General features: G+C 37.0%; 1 protein-coding gene across 3 annotated transcripts; it reads left to right on the top strand.

Annotated features, from left to right (window-relative positions):
- Positions 1-860: 860 nt before the first annotated feature.
- LOC135470298 (serine/threonine-protein kinase TBK1-like) lies at positions 861-20,186 on the top strand. Of its 3 annotated transcripts, none has more exons than XM_064749152.1 (19): positions 861-1,002; positions 4,279-4,395; positions 5,092-5,232; positions 6,628-6,754; positions 7,262-7,352; positions 7,575-7,668; positions 7,808-7,965; positions 8,210-8,320; positions 9,515-9,694; positions 10,549-10,754; positions 11,458-11,602; positions 13,943-14,165; positions 14,568-14,701; positions 14,912-15,028; positions 15,284-15,385; positions 15,567-15,663; positions 15,921-16,048; positions 16,913-16,975; positions 17,600-20,186. In XM_064749152.1, exons 2-19 carry the CDS (start codon positions 4,306-4,308, stop codon positions 17,673-17,675), a joined length of 2,283 nt encoding a protein of 760 aa, XP_064605222.1. In that variant the 5' UTR covers positions 861-1,002; positions 4,279-4,305; the 3' UTR covers positions 17,676-20,186. The 3 variants fall into 3 exon arrangements, with proteins under 3 accessions (XP_064605222.1, XP_064605224.1, XP_064605223.1); XM_064749154.1 differs by lacking the exon at positions 17,600-20,186 and adding an exon at positions 17,350-17,490; XM_064749153.1 differs by lacking the exon at positions 861-1,002 and adding an exon at positions 2,039-2,070.
- The last annotated feature ends 3,074 nt before the right edge of the window (positions 20,187-23,260 follow it).

Here is a 23,260-nt window from a genome sequence, read left to right on the forward strand (position 1 = left end):
ATCCTTGACCAATATACGTGTTCGAAATCAGCTCTCGCTCTTTCTCGCTGCGGATTGAAGTCAACACATTTGTCAGGTATGTGGCTAAGGAAGGCAGTTTGCTTTCGGCATTATGGTTTCCTCCAAGCTTGCCCTTAAATATGATCACCGTCATATGAGTGAAAAATTCCTGAGCAGGTGTAAAACACCATACAGCCATGCAGTCCATTATATCTGAGTATTTATTTATATAAGCCTATAGCTGGTTTGTTTTGCAGTTAGATATGTCTTGCAATTTCGTACATTATGCTTAGAAAAACATTTCTCGAAAATAGTTAGAGTAAGACATACATGAATATTTAGGTTTATGTACTGATTTTTAACAAAATGCCAAAATCAGGCCTGTTTACCGGGGTTATATGTGAATAACCAACAATTAATGACTTCTTGAGTGTCACGCTTCTTTTATATTATTAGCACGATAGGCCTATATCATGACATTGTCGCATGCACATTTAATTGCATCATGCCTGATGAAATGGGAGATGGTAGGCCGAAGGGATAGGCCTGTTAAGTGACTAGGTGTGTAAATGTGGTTTAGTTTTGTCTTGTACTAAAAGGCTTTTAAGATGTAATTGTAGGCTTATATTGAGCCATACAGAGGCCTATATAACATGGCTGATGGGGAATCGATACCGCCTTGTATTTCATTTCAGGAATGACAACTTATTAACAGAAGTTAAATTATGTGTCTGTTCAAAGGTGTTGGACACGCATTAGGTACAGAACTGTCACTTACACGCCACGGAGCTTTGTTGACGCACATGCACAGACCGCGTCGCACTTCCTGTAGGGAATCTCCTGTTACTATAAATAGCTATGAATGGAATACCCCGTGACAACTGTTATGGCGACTCACAATATCTAGCCACTGACGATTTACATCGCGTTTATGTAGCCAACTTGACGGACAGAAGATGACCCACAACGTATCGGCAATAACTGTACAGTACGGAGAAACAGGTAACCTTTTCAGGGGATGTGTATATATCGGTACAGCCTTGAATGATCCAACAATTGTATAATAGGCTTACCAGCGCATCCCGATAGCCCGGAGTATCATGCGGAAGGGGCGGCGTTTTGAGATCATCTACCAGTATGAGCGTGGCCCTGTGCTGTATAGGCCTATATCACCGGGCGTGTCTGATATTGAAACATGAACGTTTGTAATACACTGCAGACCGAACGTAGATATATAGGCATACATCGGTTTTATGTTAATATATGAAATGAAGCCGTAGACAATGCATGTACCAGTACACGGGTTCTCGGCGCTTGTAGAAGCCGCGGCAGGGCATGTGTATCGTCCTGCTTCAAGCGATTATATATCTCGTTCGTATCGCTTAAACATGTCACCATATACGTGCCAGTACATGTGCATCTGCGAACGTCAGCTTGTGGGAGCATCAGTGAGTCTAAATTATAGCCTATATGAGAGGCTTAATTGCACAAGGTGATCAGTAGCATGACTGGTTAGAATGTGTATGGTACGTCTGCATGACGTCTATATATAGATAAGATCATTTATTACAGAATTATCGGCTTTGGCCCCATTCGGACATATTTCATATCTGTACTACCTTATATTTACAGCTGTAGTAATTACATATACTTCAGCTTTGTTCTCTCAAGATCTTTAATTGAAGAAAAAGTAGGCCTCTGCATATATAACTAAGATATATAGGCCAAATATTAAATGATTATAAATATTGCAACAAACCGCAAATTTTGCGGTTTCCGCCGTTGAGACTTAGGCTATATAATCCCCTTTTTTTTTAGTACATAAAAGCCTGTACATTGCCTTCCCACCCACAGAACTAATCTTGTAAACCTTTGTTCACATCGATTTTCGTGTATGTGTACTTTGCTTGCGACTAAAACTGACAATTTTGTACGCATGTGCACAGAATGGGGAATTCCCCTCGCACTAAATTCATGCAGTGTTTTTTTCTCAGAAGTGTGACTTAATATACAACTGGGGCGCTGAATCAGTACAGTGTATAGTGAAGACAGTTCGACAGGCTACGAACCGTATGTACAAAATCGTTTACAACAATATATGTCCCTTTTAAGCTACGCTTTCAGTAGTGTAAACCTGGACTGCACCTAAGTCCTTGAAATTAGGTTGGTATGTCCTGTCTAGGTTTTCAAATTTGTGACAGCCTGTGTTCGATGTACACTCCAAAATACACATGATGACACACGGTAATAATAAATTCGATTCATTCGACGTATACGTTGTGTGGGGCAAACGCTGTACAATATCAACAATTTCAAAGATGTTATTCACAAAATAACTGATGTACACTGTTCACAGCTTATTCAGATGTCCCACTTTCACTTTCAGTGTTACGGTGTAGACAAGAACATTTTTGTTGGCCTACTGACAGCATGGAGGTATATATGTCTGTTGAGTTTCCTTACTGGATGTTAACAGATTTAACTGGGAGACTCGAATACACACGATTTGTTTTAAGACATTAAAACACCTCCATTTGAAATCAAAGCGGCGGTGTTTTTGGATAGGAACTCGGTGTACACACGCACTTCATGCTCAAAGTAGGTCTAGGCCAATGTCCTGCTGAGGACTATATGATCAAGGGCAAAAGATGCATATATAGGTTATATGCATAGGCCAATGTTAATTTGAGTATCTTTTGATCGAACTACATCATCTAAATATCAGAAATGCTATTCTGATTTATATATAGGCTTAGCCTATAGATCCTTCGGAGCTTCAATGTCCGACTCCACAGACGTAAAGCCCATCTTGATGGAAGTCACTTTTGAAAAGTGTTACGTAATATAACAAATCTGTAACATAATTTGAATGTTTGAGGCAGTAAAGGATACTTGTAACTATAGGCCTATATAGAATGAAGATTTAAATTTGATTCTAGAAGACAAATCTCGTCTTGTAGAATCGTTCCTGTTTTCCATATTGTGGCTGAATATGCTATATATTCAGGGCTGGTGAATCTTCCGTACAGGCCTGCATGTATATTCGTGCTGCGTTTCTGTTTGGCATAGGCTAATAATACCTGCATGATGATGTCGCTCAAGTATAAATGCGGGTTGTAAGTTGAGTAACCACCGTAAATATATACGCCCTGTGGATTGAATCTTGCTGACACATTGGTTCTCATGCATGATTGTGCAAGAAAACATGGAGCCATGTTTCTTCTTAACATGCGAGTGTTCCTTACTAAGGCAATATACATACACGTCTTATACCGTCTTTCTGTATAATATGCCCCGGACATAGGCCTACTTGTAACTACATACATGAAACAATATAGGGGCCCACATACGAGCCTTAAACTCGCACCTCCAATAGATTCTTTTTATTTTTTTATAATAAAAATTTATTACAATGTTTTTAAGTTTTATGGCTGTGTTTTTTTTTTATTGAATAGGTTCTCGCCTTGGTGAAAAGGTTTTCATCCATATAGATACCCACGTAATACCAAAGGGATTGGTTTGCATGGTTTACAAAGAGTCTGCATGAGAATGAGTGCTAATGCAGGCATACGTTTTCTGTATGTCTGGGGCGAAAAAAGCTATAATCATAAACATAAATACATTGATATACGTGTTTAACAGGCTTGCCTATATATAATGCAGGTTAAGTCACATTACGTGATGTTTTAGAAAGATGAAAAAGAGAAGGACCTCTATTATATATTATGTATATGTGTGTGTTCACCTGCGTGGTGTATACATATTTGCATGGCATTAATTCGTTTTCAAAGAGAGGACATACACTGTAAGAAGTGGATGCAAATTTACAGCCTGAAGCACTGTATATTGTTACTCTAAATGATGTAAATATTTTACACCATTTTCCAACGCTGTTTTTGGTGTAATTTTACTGTAGTCGATGTGTATTTACAGGTTTGACCATTTACAGTGCACTTTGTTGTTAATATACACTGGTTTTCTCGGTAGACATATAGCTTTTGTTCATTTGCAATGGAGTTAACTGATTATTTGCAATGGTATACGTGGAAATATACTGCTATTTCGGGTAATTTTGTGACCAGTTCTTTCACTGTAAAATTACATTGGTTAAATAAGCCTTGTTGGTGCAAGTAAATCGTATTTCTTGCAGAATATAATGTTTTGTGTGGGATTTGTTTGTGTATATAAGTAATCATAGTTTGTACGCCCTTGTGTGAAATTGATACATGTTTATATAGAGAGAATTTAAAGCAGTGATTCCACATTTGATGCATGCAGGTCTGACGTAAATGCACAAGAGTGACGATGTTGAGAGACACAACCAATCACATTTACAAGGTATCCGATCTGCTTGGCAAAGGCGCCACCTGCAGTGTCTACAAAGGTGTCGACAAGGTGAGGCTGTTCGGGGGTAATGAAAACAGGAAATCAATTCATTTGTGAAAATAAGTCTTATTAACACATTAAATGCAGGTATTAAGCATTGACTAACCATGTTCATATATTTTACAACTATGCACATACATGAAGTTTACAGCTTCCATTTTGTAAAAAAAAAGCAAAAAACTTTTAGTTGACGTATATAAAACCAACCCACCCCCCACCACCACCACCCCCCACCACCAACCACCCCGAACTATTTAGTTTTATTTTGGGGAAATAAGCTTCACGACGGTTATTTGCGAGAGGAAACGATGGCACCTCACCAGGTTTAATGTCATATCTTCCTCTGAAAATCTTGAACCAAACAACGCATGCAGATGGGATGAACAAGTGACGTCGGAAGTGAATAACGAGTGGTCAACACTGCCCTAGGGCAGTGTGCAATGCTGTAGACCAAAAATATTTATACATTTCTTGTATTTTTTGAGTGAGAGTGACTTTCATGCTAGACTTACGAATATTTCACCTTGACGAGGCGACCAGGTGTGTGGGTGTATGGTGGAATCCATGCAGTACCCAAAACAATAAATCTGTTAAATTTAAGAGAAAGACCATGTTGTCTGAATGATACTAGAATTAATTCTGACATTGCAACAGATTTAGCAACAACTGCATATGCAGTTAATTTCCTTCCGATTTTTGTTGCAGAAAACTGGGAAGGAGAGAGCGTTAAAGATATTTAATGTATCTCTGCCGACTCCTGTCAAGGAGGCTCTGCGGCGAGAAGTGGATGCCCTGAAGACTCTCAGCCATCCTAATGTCGTGACCTTCTTGAGCTTGGAAACGGAGGTAAACCCTTATTTGACTGATTTGTGTTTCGCCAGGCCGAGATCATTCAGAGTCACTCTTTAGCATATACATGCCCAAAGCCAAATTCCCACGCAAAGAGCAATTTCATTTCTTTCGCACCGCAAATTGTTGAATCGTATATAATTGATTAGAATGAAAATTAGCGACATGCATATCTGAAAGTAGAAAACGAGCAGCAGTTTATAGAAAGGATTACATGTGTGTGTTTTTTTGCGTCAAACCAGCTAATATGTAATTCCGATCGTTATTTACGTTGGCTTTGGAGTGTTCAATTCCCTCATGATATATTATCTGTGTATGTAGCAATGATGACTAGCCATGTTTTGTTGCCACGATATGGCTGAAATGTAGCCGAGGTGGCGTTAGGCCATAATCATTCGTTCATAAAACCCATGGATGCATGCAGTGCTGAAGAATGTTTTCGTTGTCTTTGCATCTATTACAAAGGATATAAGATGCCCATGCGGTCTACGCTGATATAACAAGCTAAAGGAGGATATATATATATATATATATATATATATATATATATATATATATATACATGAATATACAGTGCGTTATTGTCAAAAAAATGTTTCCTTAATCACTCAAAGTTTTGTTTTCCTTAAAACTATTAATTAACTATAAAATAAAAACATAGACTCAAGAACGCACGTTCCGGTGACCCACATTGCATCACCTGTCAGATGTCATGAGTAGAGCGCACCTGTGTGACACGCGTCAATCAAGTGTCGTCTGGAAAAATTGTCTGGCTCTAGTGTCAGAGAAACCTTTCTGCCAGATAGGCACAAGTTTTTCTGAATCAAGATGGTTTTCTCTGCGGCGGACAAGGAATTGATCACCTTTTCAAGTAAAACAAGGTAGAACATCATTTTGAAATGTCCGGAATATGCGTTTTTGGCTCTATTTTGATTTTGGTCCCATTTTGATTTTGGTCCCATAAACAGAAATCTTAAAGGATGAAATTGAAATTTGGTCAGTATACGTAGGACATAATGGCTTTTGAGTGTGTACGAGGGTTTCGGAGATATTGAGTGTCAAAGTACGGCCCATTTTTTATGCCCACTCGATATATACACGTATATATATATGCAAATATATCACTGGAGTTACTCTCAGAAAAACGCAGCTACCATATACATGTATATATGAATACAAAGCTTACCATTCCAAGAATCAGAAGGTCAGAAAGAAAGTAAAGCTCAAAAATTCTTGATTTTTGGCATTCAGAATGCTGAACATTTTTGCATTTTTGTAAGTCTTCTTCGTCTTCTTTAAACCGCATTCCATTCTCACTGACATTCAAGCATAATATATAGTACTCTATATAAGTACTCAGTGTAGTACACCTTTATCTTTGTCCACCTATAGAGAACAAGTCGTCACAAAGTTTTGGTGATGGAACTGTGTGCAGGAACGCTGCTGAACGTTCTGTCAGAGCCACAGCACGCCTATGGACTACGTGAAGATGAATTTCTGCTTTTCTTCAACCATATGGGTAAGAAACAACATATGCAATGTATAACATCACATTCCAGACAGTCAGTCAAAACACTATTTACTATGTTCTTAGAGAAATTAAGACTGCCCTTTTATACTTGTCCTCTCAGTCAGTGTAATAATTGCTCTGATCATATTGCTGCCACATTTCTTTGGCTGACAGAATCTGATATTTATTTACTGTTAAAAGAAAAGACAACATCACACTAAATGTATTCGTGCATTGCTAAATTTTAAAAAACATAACTTTGTCTTTTTGATTTTGGCATAAATGAGATATCGCAGTTCAAAGTAAGCAAAATAGCACACAAAAAGCACGCCGCCATGCCAGCAATTTGATCAATCAGACGCGAGTTATCTCTGTAACCGGAGAGCGCATCTATTTCCGCTTACGTTACCCGAAGCCTGGATTGCGTGGGATTTCCGGTTGTTTGTATCCCATTACACAGTTACGATGTAAATAACGTTGGTGTTTTTAACCCCTGTGTCTCTTTCTGATTTCAAGTCTCCGGCTTAAAACATCTAAGGTTGAACGGGTTTGTCCACAGAGATATTAAACCAGGAAACATCCTTAGGAGTATTGGGGAGGATGGCAAGTATGTACACATCGACCATTGGGTTATACATTGTGCATAAATTAATAGAACGTCTTATTTAACCATATTTTAAGAAGCTAAGCATTTTCGATTAATCTAGTCAAATCGTCATCATATTTTCAAAATCTGTCTATCTGCCAGAGAATTGGCAAATACAGTTTACACGATTTACGTGTCAACATTTACTAACTTCAAAAGCTTGGCTATTTTGCTTGCCAACAGGTCGGTTTACAAGCTTTCAGATTTTGGATCAGCCAAAAAACTTGATCTGGACGAAGAGTCGTTCATGTCCATGTATGGCACGGAAGAATACCTGGTGAGTTTCTTTGCTGTCATTATATTGGCAAAAATATTTACCGATCTGAATGATGTCAATATTTTGATTTTTCCAATGGTCGCTCGAATTTAAAATTCGAATGTCATGTTTATAACGTCTTTCGTTTTTCATTCTGAAGCATCCAGACATTTTCGAGAAAGCGTTCATAGATAGAAGTGCCCAGAAACAGTTCACGCTGGCAGTAGATTTGTGGAGCATCGGAGCGACTTTGTACCACGCAGTGACGGGCTCGATACCGTTCCGGCCCTACGACGGCAGAAGGGATAAGGAAACAATGTAATATTCTGGGCCTGGGGGCTGGTTGTTCAAAACTGTCTTAAAACTTAATACCAGAGTTGACTTCAAACCAAGTCTGCAGTTTTGTTCTTAGCCCATAAATAATCGTGGTGTAGTTTATTAAATATGGACTAGATTTTTAATATTTGGACAACCGTGTCGCTTTAAGACACAGTGTTTGTAACGTCACTGTGTGTATATATGTTGTGTATACATTCTATATGTTTGTGATGATTGTTGACAGGTTTGAAATGATTGGACGGAAAGAAACCGGGATAATTTCGGGAGTTCAGGAAACTCCGAATGGAGAAATATATTGGAGCAACGATCTCCCAGCCTCTTGCTGTGTATCAGAGTGAGTTTTAAGATGTTTAATTTTACCTGATGCACGGAAAGCAAAGAAGCACAGAAAACATACCCGTTTTTATGGAACATTAAATGGAAGTTTTATAATCAGTATTAAGCTCATCTGACGAAAACAGATATCGCAAGGCTTTGGCGAGTCGTAACTGTAATTGGTTTGTATGATTGGGGTCCTGATTTGTTGGAATCCTGGATGTGTGGAGACCAGAATGATTGGTGCCTTGAATGATTGGTGCCTTGAATACATGGTGTTTTGAATCGTTGTTGCCCTGGATGGTTTGCATAATGATTTGGTAAGAGTCCTGGATATGTGGAGACCTGCCAAGTTGCAAACAGCACTTTTAACGTTACGTTCGTTTAACTACCACGGCGACTAGTACTGTAGGCATGACGTCGTCATGGTAGTTGCGTAACGTTAAGAGAACTTCGTGAAACTGGGCCCAGGATGATTGGTGCCTTGAATGTTTGGCGTTCTGAAAAGAAGATGTCATGAATGATTGGTGTCTTGAATGATTGTTATCCGGTATGATTGGTGACTGGAATGGTTGGTGACTGGAATGGTTGGTGCCTTGAACGGATGGTGCCTTGAATGGTTAACGCCGATTTAGGCTAGTGTACAGAATGATGTGTCTTAAATGGTTGGTAATCAGGTAGCCTGAATATCCTGAAAATACATTCCTGTGCGTGGAAAAAGACATTTGTATACCAACTGTCAACCAAAATGGACGTTCTGGCTGAATCCCAAAACACATACCACCGAAGAACTATGGAGATATATATAGTATGAAATTGGGATGAAATGATGCAAAGAGAAGCATTCAGCAGTTTTCATTGATGGATGGAAAGACGCAATGAATGTTCTAAGCGTGTAAATGAAATCAGTATCTAAAACGTCTACCATGCTAAAAATCAAAATATGTATTTCAGTTGTGTTCTGAATGCAGTTGTTCATATCTTCAACCAGGATATTGTGGATGTTTATTTATTTGATTGGTGTTTTACCCCATACTCTAGAATATTTCACTTAAACGATGGCTTCCAGCATTATGGTGGGAGGAAACGGGGCAGAGCCACTGGAAAACACACGGCCATCCGTGGGTTGTGGCAGACCTTAACACGTACGGTATTGTGTATGTAGATGTAAGTTTCCTGTATTCAACTTATACGTTTATTTCTTGTTGGGCAGGAATCTGAAGACAGTTCTGAGGGAAATGTGCGCAGGGATGATGGAACGAGATCCTAGAAGGATGTGGACTTTTGAGACGTTTTTCTGCGAAGCTGAACGTTTGTTTGAAAAAGAACGGATTTTCATCTTCAGCACTCTGGATTGCTCTTTCATGATTGCCTACCTTTGCCCCAGTTCTCAGTGAGAATGTTATTAAATTCCCTAGATTTAAACGTCGGGATTAATGCTAAACGCACACTTCTTACGTGTTTCTTGGTTTCAGTCGCAAACTGGACACTTCTTACATGTTTCCTGGTTTCTAGCAAACTGGACACGTCTTTCATGTTTTCTGGTTTCATTAGCAAAGTGGACACTTCTTACATGTGTCCTGGTTTCATTAGCAAAGTGGGCACTTCTTACATGTTTCCTGCTGTCAGTCGCAAATTGGACACTTCTTACATGTTTCCTGCTTTCAATAGCAAACTGGACACTTCGTAAATGTTTCCTGGTATTGATCGCAAATTAGACACTTCTTACCCGGTTTCAATAGCAAACTGGACACTTCGTAAATGTTTCCTGGTTTCGATCGCAAATAGGACACTTGTTACATGGCTCCTGGTTTCAGTAGCAAAATGGACACTTCTTACATGTTTCCTGGTTTTAATCGCAAATTAGATAATTCTTACCTATTTTCCTGCCTTCAATAGCAAACTGAACACTTCTTAAATGTTTCCTGGTTTTTCCCACAAATGGGATCATACCGAAATCCATTGCTATACCTGCTGAACCTTTGCTCATTTTTCTGACATTGTTCAGTGATAAAAAAAACAAAGCCAGTCCAGTGTTACTGTTATCCATTTTGTGATATAGTCTTACATGTTGTTCTTCTTTCGTTCCTCATTGCTGAAAATAGTAGAAGAAGTAGTTGTTTGGATGCTGTGAACATATTTTTAATACAACAGAGTTTTTTCCATGCCACGTACATTTATCTGCAAATTTGTTAATTATATCGGCTATTGTAGCACTATATAGGCAACGATTTTTGTGTTTCTTAGTCTTTGTGACCTCAAGAAAGAGATTCAAAGGCAGAAGAACATAGACATGGACAAACAAATCCTGCTGTGGAAGGAGAAACCTATAGAAGAACACATAACCCAAGAAATGGAAGTCATCGACTTTCCCAAAACCGACAGCAGTAGACCACTGATCCTATTCGGAATGTGTACTATGGAAGGTCTCCCACTTTCACCAATAACAATAGGTTAGTTTTCATATGTTGACCAACAGTAGAAACAAAAAATGTCCTTCAGTTTGTTCTTAGGGTTAGTGTTTTCGTCTAGGTTATGTTTTTCCAAGACAATTTTTTTGGTTTTATGTTAAATGCTAAAGATTATCAGTGACATGAACAAAGAAAGCCTTGTGGTATTCGAAGAACACGCTACCAACACATTGTTGCTGTCATTATTCATTAGATTACAGTAATTGTTGAGACGTCAAAACTGGCAATATTATTAACAGTTTGGGAGTAATATTTGGTTATTTATGGTTTAAATACTTTTTCTATGGGCCTACCCTATGAGATCTGAGACTTTTTATGTTTTGAATGATTGACGCCGTGAATGATTGATGCCGTATATGTTTGGTCTCCTGAGTGGGTGGTGCCATCAGCGGTTGGTGCCATGAGTGGTTGGTGTCTTGAATGGTTAGAGCCCTGAATGGTTGGTGTCCTGAATGGTTAGAGCCCTGAATGGCTGGTATCCTGAATGGTTGTCAGTGTTTAATTTTTAGGATTTGAAATACATTTTCTATGTGCCCGCTGTATGAGATCTGAGACATTTTTTATGTTTTCCTGTAGTCGAAATGTAAAATGTTCTCATAACAACACGATCAAAGTTCAAGCCTACCAGTTGAAATGTGGTTGCAGTTATGTTGTAGTATTCAATTACATTCCTGGTGTGCTTCAGAGGAATTTCCAAGTAGTACTGGAGGAATCGAAGAGGACTTTCGTACTGCAAAACATAGCTTGGAGGTGCAGCACGGGCTCAAAAAGGTCATGGATCAGTGTCGTGTCAGCCAGGAATTCCTTGTCAGTGGAGCCTCTGCCTTGAAGTAAAAAATTAATTTAATGAACACTTTAAACTACCAATACCTAAATTTCACCTAACATGTGTACATTTATCTTTGAAGCAAATATACGTCATAAATTACTGTTAAAGGCACTGAAACTTATTTCATGTTGAAAAACCCTCTACCCGTACCTTAAACTTCAAAACATCTTCCTGTGATCAATAGAACTCTGAGAATCAGGACAAATGAGCAACTTAGTAACTTAGTCATGGGCGAAGTTTTAGGTCATTTGGAGTATACAGGAAACATATATTGCTGAAGATGCCAAAAGGGCAACCAGATGTGTAATATCACTTCACATCGCAGTTTTTAATAACGCAATGTTTGCTGTGTATCAACTGATTTACTACAAATGGCTTCTCAGGAGTAGCCGTTTGGCTAAGGCATAAATTACGACTTGTTTCTCATTGTGAGAAAGTATAGACATATATGTTAGATGGAGCGGGATTCGGATTTTTTTGTAACGCCTTTATGAAGTCTTTCAATAGAAAATACTAAGAAATTTCAATGTTGAAAACGCCTTTACTTTTTATTACCTGGCGTATTCAAGATACAGGTATTGTGACTAGGTCGTAACTCGTGATCATCACATGAATCACACGGTAAGTTGTTAAAGATTTATGAGCTGTTTGCAACAGAATCCCCGGCTCCTGCATAAATACTCAAGTGCCATGACTAGTGATGATAAGGACAACCGTTAATATTTCAATTTAGCCTGTCTTTACATCGTGATCTGGTAGAAGACAAAATAAAGGAAAATGAAGTTAAAAACTGCATGAAGTTTATACACTGGTGTCGTTTTGTACTGATAAATTCCGTCTGAGACATTTAACCTCATAGACAGTGCTTTAAGTTTATTTTACATGGAGTGAAAAGTTTCCACACAGCTGTTCTCAGTAGCACCACGGATTCTGCAAATTACGTGGCAAACATATACCTTGAACAGGATATCTGTACATGTAGTAGTCTTATACTTTATTGCCGCTCTACTGCCTTTTACAAATACCAGTGTACTTAAATCCTGGTGAAGTCTTTTCACACTCTGCCGATCGGAAAAGGTTATATGACATGAGATACATGCAGTAGGCCTTTAAAACCCAAACCTGTTTTGGTGTAAACAATTTGTTTGAAGTAACCTTCAGAAAAGGTGATCCATCCTGTTTTGGCCTACTTCAGTCTTATTATATCGTACCCGATTCTGTCTCTATTCAACTGGGTGCAATTTGTTATCATGTTACATATAGTGTATGCTTGCTTCCTGGTTGGCTTGGTGTATACCCCATCTACAGTAGTGGTTTTAGCATAATTCATGACGGAGTAGCCTATAGGCATTGTTACGACCCAATCTGTCTGTATTATAAAGAGATGGCTTGTTCGAAATACACGACAGTTTAGCCGCACAAAAAAGTAACCAAAACCAGCAGATTTTATTTTTCAACAATTTATTAGGTTTAACAAGAACAGATAACAAGACTTATACGTCAAGTACTTAAGTTTAACAAGAAAGGATTGCAATATCTATACAAATACTAAAGTACTTACATGTAAAACGGTGTCAAGTCCAAACGGACGCATATATTCCACAATGCTGAAAACCACACAGGCATAAATGCACAGAGGCAATATTCACAAGAGGTAAAATCCACAGTATAACTGAGTGTATGACGAAATATACACAAAACTCCACAGACAGGGTCCGTGTACTAATAAGCACTGTGTACACAAGAGCACAAATTAAATATACAAGTTCAGACTGAACAAGTGCTCGGTGGAGATATGATATAACAAAGCCAGAGGCTATAAAGACACCAAAACTCAGCACAAAGGGCCTACTAAAGTAACACACAGCGAAAGCATCCAAAACTCTTAATAACTCTCCTTTCTCCTCGTTTGACCTGCTTTCATAGATCTTTTATAGACTGGTGGAATTTTCTAGAATAAGAATATTCTTGAACACTTGTTGTAAACAAACGGGCCCCGAACTGAGCATATTCTGGAACATTCTAAGGCAGAGGCAGACAGCAGGCCCTGAACTCAGCATATGTAAACAGTGGCACGCTGAATTTAGAAGCTAACGGCAGTTGTTTACATAACAGCATAATGTTGTGATATACATTTTTGAAAAGTTCTGTCATCGTGGAAATGAAATTTTTTCCCCCAAATATTGAGCTGTTCAGGTTATGACGCCAAACGACGACCTGACTTACGAGAAAAGCAACGACGAATTTTCATAAAGTTTTGTGAAAGTGGGTCTATATTAATATGACTACGCTTTTGTTATATAGCAGTTGGTATCATTTTCTCCTTTGATGACGATTTCAGTTCACATATGATGTCACAAGTGACGAACCTTGGAGAAAAAGTTGAACGAGAACTGACAGTAACTCGACAGGCTCACAGGCCAATAGAATCGTCTCTGAGCATCCTGAAATCGAGGCACAAGGAAGAGTCCATCGACAGAGACACCTATGACTTCGCGGATGCGGGGTCGCTAGAAACCCAACTTTGTCAGGATTTGCAGCACGTCAGCGATAGCTTAAGCAAGGTATGGACGAGGACACTTGCTTTTTCCTGCAAGTGGAAAACCATTGATCTCCAGTTCCTGTTGTTGCATATGTATTCATTAAAGAGATGACACTTATGTTTGGAATTGAAACTCGTTTCAAGGACAGACATATTTTGATTGTTTTCAAAATGTATAAAGACAAGTTTGTTTGAGCATTTACATACTTTTAGGTTTCATCTCAAGCTGGAGGAATATAAAGACTTTTTATATCAGCTAGAAATACATCACTAATGTTTTATCCACGTGAAGAAAAAATAAGACGCCTTTTTGCGTTGCATCGTAATAATAAGAAACAAAACAACCTAACTACAAGGATTGTTTTCAACTATTCACTTCATTTTTTAAAGAAACATTTTTTTCCTTTATGTATATGAACCTTAGGTTATCAGCGGATTAGAAGAAACAAAAGTGTGGTGCAAAGCGGCGAGAGATGAATTAGGAGGTTATCTTGCCACAGAAAAGGCACTGGAGTTAACGTATGGTCTTAAAGTGATCTGCCCCAGGGATTGCGAATGGTAAGTTACTGTGTGCTTACAAATCGACAAAAAATATCAGGATAAACTTGCGAGCAAAAATGTGTAAATATATATTGCTAGAATTTCCAAGCAGGAATTTATAAATCGTTTGTATATTATAAATTATTCGGGTGCATTGACCTATTCATCAAAGTCAGACGTGTTAGCGTATAATTAGCTGAATACATATTTGACTTTTTAATTTTTCAGCGTTACCAGCGCGAAATGGCAGATGGATGAAATAAAAACCCTGACTCATAAATTTGACGAAAGACGACGGCACCCTCACATTTCTTTTCACCAGGAACAGCTTAACACATTCGACAAGTAAGTTTGATATAAATGCATCATGAAATTTTGCGATATCATGAATTTCCAATAATACAATTCTTGTATGTAATCTGCCTAAAACACTCCATGTACGTACAAATATACGTATAATGTAGTTTGAACAGTATAAGCCTATATATGGCTTCTATGCATTGGTAAAATATCAGATGTAAACATTGTGATAAACTATATTCTGCTGTGCATGTAAATGGGTTTATTTAATTTCTCATCATTCGTCATCTTGTTATTCAGACTCCACCTCGCAGACGTCTGCCAGAAGAGTCTGTTGCTGTTGAACGAACACTGCTTGCCAGCGAATGAAAATGTGTTTCGTGCGTTCAAGTCATGGCACAGGTATGTATACACAGGGGCGTTGGTTAGAACTCGATAAGTTGATATAATGTTGATAAATTTAAAGACTGAAAATGATGTAGGCTCTACATGGTTTTATCAAGCAACATGAAGTCTTCCATCAATGCCTCCATAAATGCCTGTATAAAATAAGAATACATTATGTATTATAATTTGTTCACAGCGTTTTCCGTCTGAAGAGGCTTGAGTTTGATCGAAAAACTAAACAGACGTTGGAGAAAATGAAAGAAGTGCAAGAACTTCAGTCCCAGTACCATACGGTGAGATTTCGTCCTACACAAAACAAAGCCTGTGTGTAATGCCAGTTGCTCATATCCACCTGAATAATCCGTATCATCGTCAACTTAAAAAAATGTTTGTTATTTTTATCATTTTGTTTGACATTTTTGTAATTCAAATATTTAAGAATTTACTAATATTTTTAGGTTTATTGTGATATGAACGAACAGACTGCTATATAAACTGTATGAATCTACGTCATGTTTCAAATGTTTCTTTTTTATTTCATTGACCACAGATTCAAACCGGAGTTTTATCCAAATATATGAAAACGGCACCCACATCAGTTGGAGCCGACAAGACCCGCTTCGTGAATCATCGAAAAAAGCAGCATCGTCATAACATGGTGAAAGCACTAGAAACATCGTAAGTTTATTTCGTCGCTCATAAGTTAACGATATTGATATCCAAGAATGCACTCAGGTTTTCTCCACTCATTAAAATGACTCCTATCACATAGAAAGACTTGAGTGTGTCAGTAAACAAAAAGCAAAAGTTTACTGCAAAAAAAAATATTGTATACTGCAATATGTAAGTTCTATAAATATAACACATGCAGTATGAATTGTAGAGAATTACATAAAGGCCTCGAATTTAAATGCTGTTATGTGGTTTTTATCAACCCTCACTGGTTCCACGCTGCACCTTAAAGTCAAAGATGGACGTTAGTATATAATCTTATGGAATCCATCCGCATAACATGATAATCTCAAAGTAATAAATAACATTATGTCCCAGACAAGGTTTTGGCATATGCCAGACGGGAAATATATACCGGTGCGAAACCAAACCCAGCAAGTCAATTATTTCCCACAAACCTGCAAGGAAATTGGCCAAACCATGAATGGGTTCAAAGGCTTCCGTCGATGACATCACGTGAAGAGAAATGCATCCAAGGATAGACATATGTTTATATATACTTCGTATAGTACACGTTGCATGCTGAGGCCACAGGAAGGCCTAACCTGGTTTCCTGTATGCCCTTCCAGAAAGAAGTCCCATCTCCAGAACACCACTGAAAGGATTTCCGTCAACTGTTGTAGGGGCACATGGACGAGCTCTATAGGTCTGAATGCTGTGGCAGCCTGTCTTGATTAGATCGTCTTCATTCTCAATACAGTTGAAACTATAGCACTAGTTTCGCAAAGATATAGAATAAAATGTTTTCGCTGAGTCACGCAGTATGATGACTATGTCAGTGTATGTGTAATACTGCCTTCCATTCAATAGGTTGGTGGATTCTGCCACCGATTCTGAGTTCTTGAGACAAGAAATGACTTCCCTTCAGGAAAGGTAGGTGTATTGGTTAGTTATACAGCGACGAGCTATGCATCCTGAATTTAACGTGGGTTTCGTAGATTTTATAAATACTTTATAATTTAATAAACTGAACAAAGCCATACTTACATGTGTTTTCGAACGTTTTGGGTTCTATTACATTTAATGCATGTACTTTAGTGATATGCTATAACATTATACGTTTGTTAATGTGAAGCTCTCGAGTTTTTATCCTCTGTTAGACGTGCAGTTTCAGACTAATATCATAACTATGGGATTATAATAAAAAATCCTGTTTTTGTGATTATGTCCTTGTTATGACAGCCTTATTTTATATTTAAGAGAATCATATATATATTTGTGTATTTTTTTGTGTCTCATCTGTGTAGCTGTATCTGCAACAGCTGCGTTTAACAGCGAGTTAATGTGTCAAGGACAAGTGTCTATACGACCCGTGTTACAAGAGTGGCGTTCAGTTCATCTGCTGGTACAGTTGCTTTCTGTAGAGGGATTCGATCTGAAACCGCCTACAGGACTGGGATTAATCCTGTTACAAAAAAAAAAAACAAAAAACATGTTAAACATAATAAATTAATCGATTTTATGTTAAACAGCTTCTATGTGTTTTTCTTTCCTCAGCTTGGTGTCTATGGCGGAAACACTTGAAATAAACGACGAGCCAGAAATATTGTCGTTCGACGAATTCCTGCAGTGACAAATGTGTATGTCAAGTGAAAACACCTGTTTCCCACATCTCCGTTTTTGGTAAATTTCCCAAAAATTTTTTGGAAGACATCTTTTACGAAAAATGTTAAGAGAAATATGTCCCTTGTGACATAAGTTTTGTGAAAGTGGAAACAGGCTTTCGTCACAGATGACAGATGTACCACATATATGTGGAAGATATATGTATAGATATGAAAATATTTGAAGATAAAAGGAATCCAAGGAAAACAGTTTTCATATATTAAATATGCCCTTAAGACTCATAGTTGTGCGTGGGTTCAATAATAATAATAATGAAGTCAAGGCATCACCACGTAAATGTAAAAGGTTTCACAACCTTTGGATCCACATGCCAGGAAGATAATAATGCCGGCATGAGGATCGAAAGCTTGCGAAACCTTTTACATCTACGTGGTGATACTTTGACGTCTTTATTATTATAACTGGTGTAAAGTATGTCTGTTACACACACAAAAAAAAATATTTTGTTATACAGAATTTTATTTAGACTATATTTATTGGTATTACGTGGTAGCGTCTTGACTTCGTTATTATTATTGGTATAGACTTTTATACACCACGAAACAGTAAGCTATTTTACGCTTACTGTTAGAAAATATTCTGTTGAATGTAAGAGAAATCCTGTTGCTTTAGTGATCTAGAATGTGTTCTGCTACTGCAACAGGTTATTCTGTTAAATATAACAAACTTTCTGTTAAAATTAACAGATTATTTTTTTTGTGTGTAACGTATATGCAGTTGAATGAAAGTCTGAACCAAAGATCACCTGCAAACAATTTATGATAATTTAATCAGCCGTAATCATGATGTTACAGTTGTATATTCGTGTACAACTTACTTTACCCAGAGCATAATGCCGAACATGTATACCAGGTCATGCAGCAAAGGCATGCTGCGTGCAGAGTGCTAACGTTCATATATTGCATCCCCAAGTCTAAGCAAACTGCCACGGTAATGGAAACCCAGAGTTACTAGAAGAAATTTAGATTTCATTAATTTTTCATCTAAAGAATGTATCGCCCTGTATGTATATTGTCAAATACTCTGTATGTATTATATTGACCTTTATACGCAGCATAGGCTTCAGTATAACACAGGTACGAACACAGAAACTGAGCCATTACTTATTTATAAGACCAACTTTTTGAATGTGATTAACATACTTTGGAAGCATATTAACAAACAGCAGTACGCAATATTTCTGAAATTGTTTTGTGTTATGCACATATATATTTGTTTATTCAGCCGGGACCAGATTTCATATCATATAGACCAATACCGTGCCATATGTTAGCTGAACGAACCATACGTATAGCCTAAAACGTGAACAGACTGTCTCAGATGTAAGGATTAATACATGGTATACATGGTAACCTCGAGCTTACATAATATCTGATGACCTCATTTGTTTCCCCATATAACACCAGGGAGACGTTGAACTATCAAGTTCACTGTTTATAGTGTCCTCAGGTGTCAAGTGTGGAGAGAAACTGATTACTTGGAGTTAAATAGACATGATGCCACGAAAGCATGAGCGCCTTTTGTGATAAACTGACAGAATGGTTCTGTTTGGGCGGGTCATCTCCGTTATCAGATCGCCCCATACATGATCAGTTATCGATAAAACATAATCTTTATATGGGTTGACGTGTATAATGCGCGTATAAGGTTTCCTTGTATCATGGACGTACGCACCACCATGCTTGTATGACACGCGCCTGTGTATTTTTGTGACATTAGACTACTTCGAGATTTAATTGAATTGTTGCGATCTCCACTGTTTATTGCTGTTAGTGGTAATAATGTGTCCGTGGGTCAGTGGGAGAACATGTATAATTGAAGATAATTGTTCGAGTTTGTTAAGGTGCCATGCACATTTCACATATTCTTTTCAGTCATACACGATACGTGGATATTATTTGATTTAAATCAAGCTATATGTATATGTATATTTGTTTATGTACCCTTGTAAAATTGCAGGTCGTATAAAAAAATTATACAAGTGCAAGATGTGGAAAACTACTATTTTTTATTGATGACGCTTCTATGTATTATTGTATAGATGTCTATTTTGAACCATTGATATTTTACTCCTTTTTTTTCTTATGCAGAAATGTCAAGTCGAAGCTTTTCTATTATCGCATTGCTTGGAAATTCGCTTTCAGGGCAAAATGCACATGAAACTCTAAGCTATGTGAAAACAATTTGGATTTAAGTATTTTTACATGCTGTTCAACAAAAAAACATATCTTGTGACATCAGCGGACCATATTATAAATAAACAGTCTTATAATGAATCCAATAATTTAAATAATTTAACTCGGTCAGAGAAATTCAGATGAAGTAATCAAACTTTTCAAACAGGTTTTAATTTTGTTTTACGTACAGTACTTCATTTTTACGTTTACTTTTCTTAAAAACAATATCAGTGTAGCCAAGGAAAGCTTGTATGAGAAAAGACAATAAACATTAAATATAACATTTTCTTGCTTTCCTTTAGTAACAGCGAAAACTGAAGGCATAGGAATTACTTGGAAGTTAAAAAAGCAACCATGCACCTGTGGTCAGTTTGTTCTTTACGAAACGTTGTGCGTGTTTAAAACATTAAGGAGAACTTTGGAAAAAGCTTAACAAGATTAGCAAGATAGAAAAAATAAAGAAAGGCACGTACTTCTTAGAACATTTGTTTCAGAAGTAGAAAAGTAATAAAATGTGCATGAGCTATGAGAATAAAACAGTAGAATCTGTGCGTCGAAACGGACATTCGTATACCAGCCGTCAACCAAAACAGACGTTCCATGCTGGTCAATAATCGCAAGGTCAATTGCCAAAACGACACACAAGTAAAAAAAAACATGCAAAGAACTAAGACAGTATATAAAGAAGAAACAGCAAGAGACAAATCAGTTAATTGAAGGTGAATAGCATGCAGTAAAGCTGTATCACGAAAGAAATCCACTACGTTTGAACATATCTGTAATTTGGCAATTTTGTTTTCTGTTTACAGTTGAAAAGGAAGGTTAAAATATACAATCTCCTTGTAAAAGGCAGCCATACCAACAGCACGGGCAAAAAGCGATAGAGAAATATAAGGCAATTAATAATATGGAAAAACTACAGAAAAAAGCTAAAGGCAAGAAGTTAGGAAGAGGCAATTGATGCTTTCTTATAAAATTACCAATATGTAAACATAATGGCGAAAAGATACAGAGAAAAAGACAAAAACAAAGACAAGCTGAGAGAATTAGATATTAGTCACAAAATCAAAACAGAAGAAAGTCGTAAGGAAAAAAAATTAGTAATAACACCAAAATGTAAATATAAACAAGATATCACTTATGCATGGCAAAAGTGGTAAGTTTGGAACGTGTTCGTCGAAAAGGAAGAAACAAATACAATGTACAAGCAGTGAGAAATAGAAAATAGCAACAGCAAAAAGGAATTAAGTTGTAGGAAAAGGCAACACATTTGGAATTTTCTTTCCTTCCTTGTATATAGAAGAATATGATGATTGCAAGAAAAAGCAAGCAATAAATCATCCACCCACTCATTTTGAAACAACTTCTAAACAGAAAAAAGGAAAGCTGAGTGAATAAGACAGCGTCAAAATCAAAAAGGGAAGAAAGATAAAAAAAGTAAGAAACGAATAATCCACTCGTGGATAAAATGGCAATTTTGGGTACTTGGGTTAAATATATAAAGAAAATGACTAGCCTTAACATCAACAAAAACACAAAAAGTATGTAACCCATGAGAATTAACAAATATCATCAACAAAAGGAATAATAGCACGATGCAAGAAAAAGCAAAAAACATCGTCGACCCTTGGCTACAGTGGTAATTTTGGAACGTCTTCTCTGTCAAAACAAGACTGAACAAGCTGGGAGAATTTTGAAATTACAGTCAAGAGCAAAAATCAAGCAACAAATCATCCATCCTTGGCTAAAGTTGTGATTTTGGTTATTACTTTATCTTCAGACAAGCAATTTTAGGAAGAAAGGTTGACTTTGTTATTATCTTCGTACAAAATATTATCAAAAACATCAAAATGTAAACATAAAGGTGAAAAGCAAAAAAGACAAGAAGCATATATCCATGGCAAACGGGGCAATTTTCGGAAAGTGTTCTCCCTCAAAACAGACGAAACAAATACAAGCTGGGAGAATTAGAAATTAGTATGAACAACGAAAAGGAAAACAGTCAAAAGAAAAAAGCAAGCAACAAATCGCCCATGCTGGTCGCTGTCGTATAAGTGAGATATTCTTGAATACAGGCGTAAAACAAATCAAATAGATAAATAAATAGAAGTTAACAACCAAGAGGCAGAAAAAAAAAAGTTTTCAAGAAAGCAACGAATGACACACCCTTAATTAAGTAGTAATTTGGAACTTGTTTCCCCCAAAATATTAACAGAAAAAGTACAATCATGGAGAATAAGGCAGTGTTATAGACAGCGACAAGAAAGAAAGTAGGCAAACTAAGTAAATTAAACAACACTAAAAGGCAAAAAGAAATACATGCCGGATGACTGTAGGGAAAAAAAAAAAACAACAAACAACAAATCATTCACACGACTAAAGTGGTTATTTTGGATGCTTGGTCTTTAAAAAAGGCGGGAGAATTAGACAATGTTATCAGCCAGTCTGGAAAAGAATGTGTGATAATTAAAGTACCATCAAGAAATAGAATGGTCTCATGATTACCAGAAAAAGCCAAAAATAATTCTCCTCTGACTAATGAGGTAAATTTGGTAGCTGCTTTTCTCTTAAGATATAAGCACTAGAGGAAAAAGTATGCTTTTGAGAGTATCTGTGGCTAGTGGTAATTTTGGTACTTACTTTTTCTTCAGATAAGCAAGAAATGACGAAAGTATGCCTTTATGATTATCTGTAGACAAAATATTAATGAAAACACGAAAATCTGAGCATTTAGATGAAGATCAAACAGGACATCATATATCCGTGGCGAAAATGATAATTTTTTGGCTTTTTCCCTCAAAACAGAAGAAACAAGCTGCAAGAATTAGACATTAGTAACAAAAACAAGAAATGAGAAAATTCCAGGAAAAACAAGCAACACATTGTCCACCGCTGGTTAGATGGTAATTTTGGTACTTGCTGTTTCTCATGATAAGCAATAAAGGAAGAAATTACACCTTGTGATTATCTGTGTACGGAATGTTAGTGAAAGCGTCAAAACAAACATAAAAGCAAAAAATTTATCATATGCGTGGAAAAATGGTAATTTTGGATCTTGTTTTCCACTATAAATGCAGGAAAATCAAAACTGATACAATCTGGGAGAATTTGGACCATTCTACATGAAAGAAAGCATTTAAGGTATGAGGAAGAACAGCATGATTGCAAGAAGAAGCGAGCAACAAATAATTCACTCCTGGGTAAAGTGGTCATTTTGGAACTTGGTCTTCTTCAAAACAGAAAAAAGGAAGTTGAGTGAATTAGACATTAGCATCAACAGTACAACGAAGAAAGTTACTTGATAAAGTAACAAACAAATAATCCACTCGTGGATAAAATGGCAATTTTGGGTACT

This window comes from Liolophura sinensis, chromosome 7 (assembly GCF_032854445.1).
Source record: "Liolophura sinensis isolate JHLJ2023 chromosome 7, CUHK_Ljap_v2, whole genome shotgun sequence".
NCBI lineage: Eukaryota > Metazoa > Mollusca > Polyplacophora > Chitonida > Chitonidae > Liolophura > Liolophura sinensis.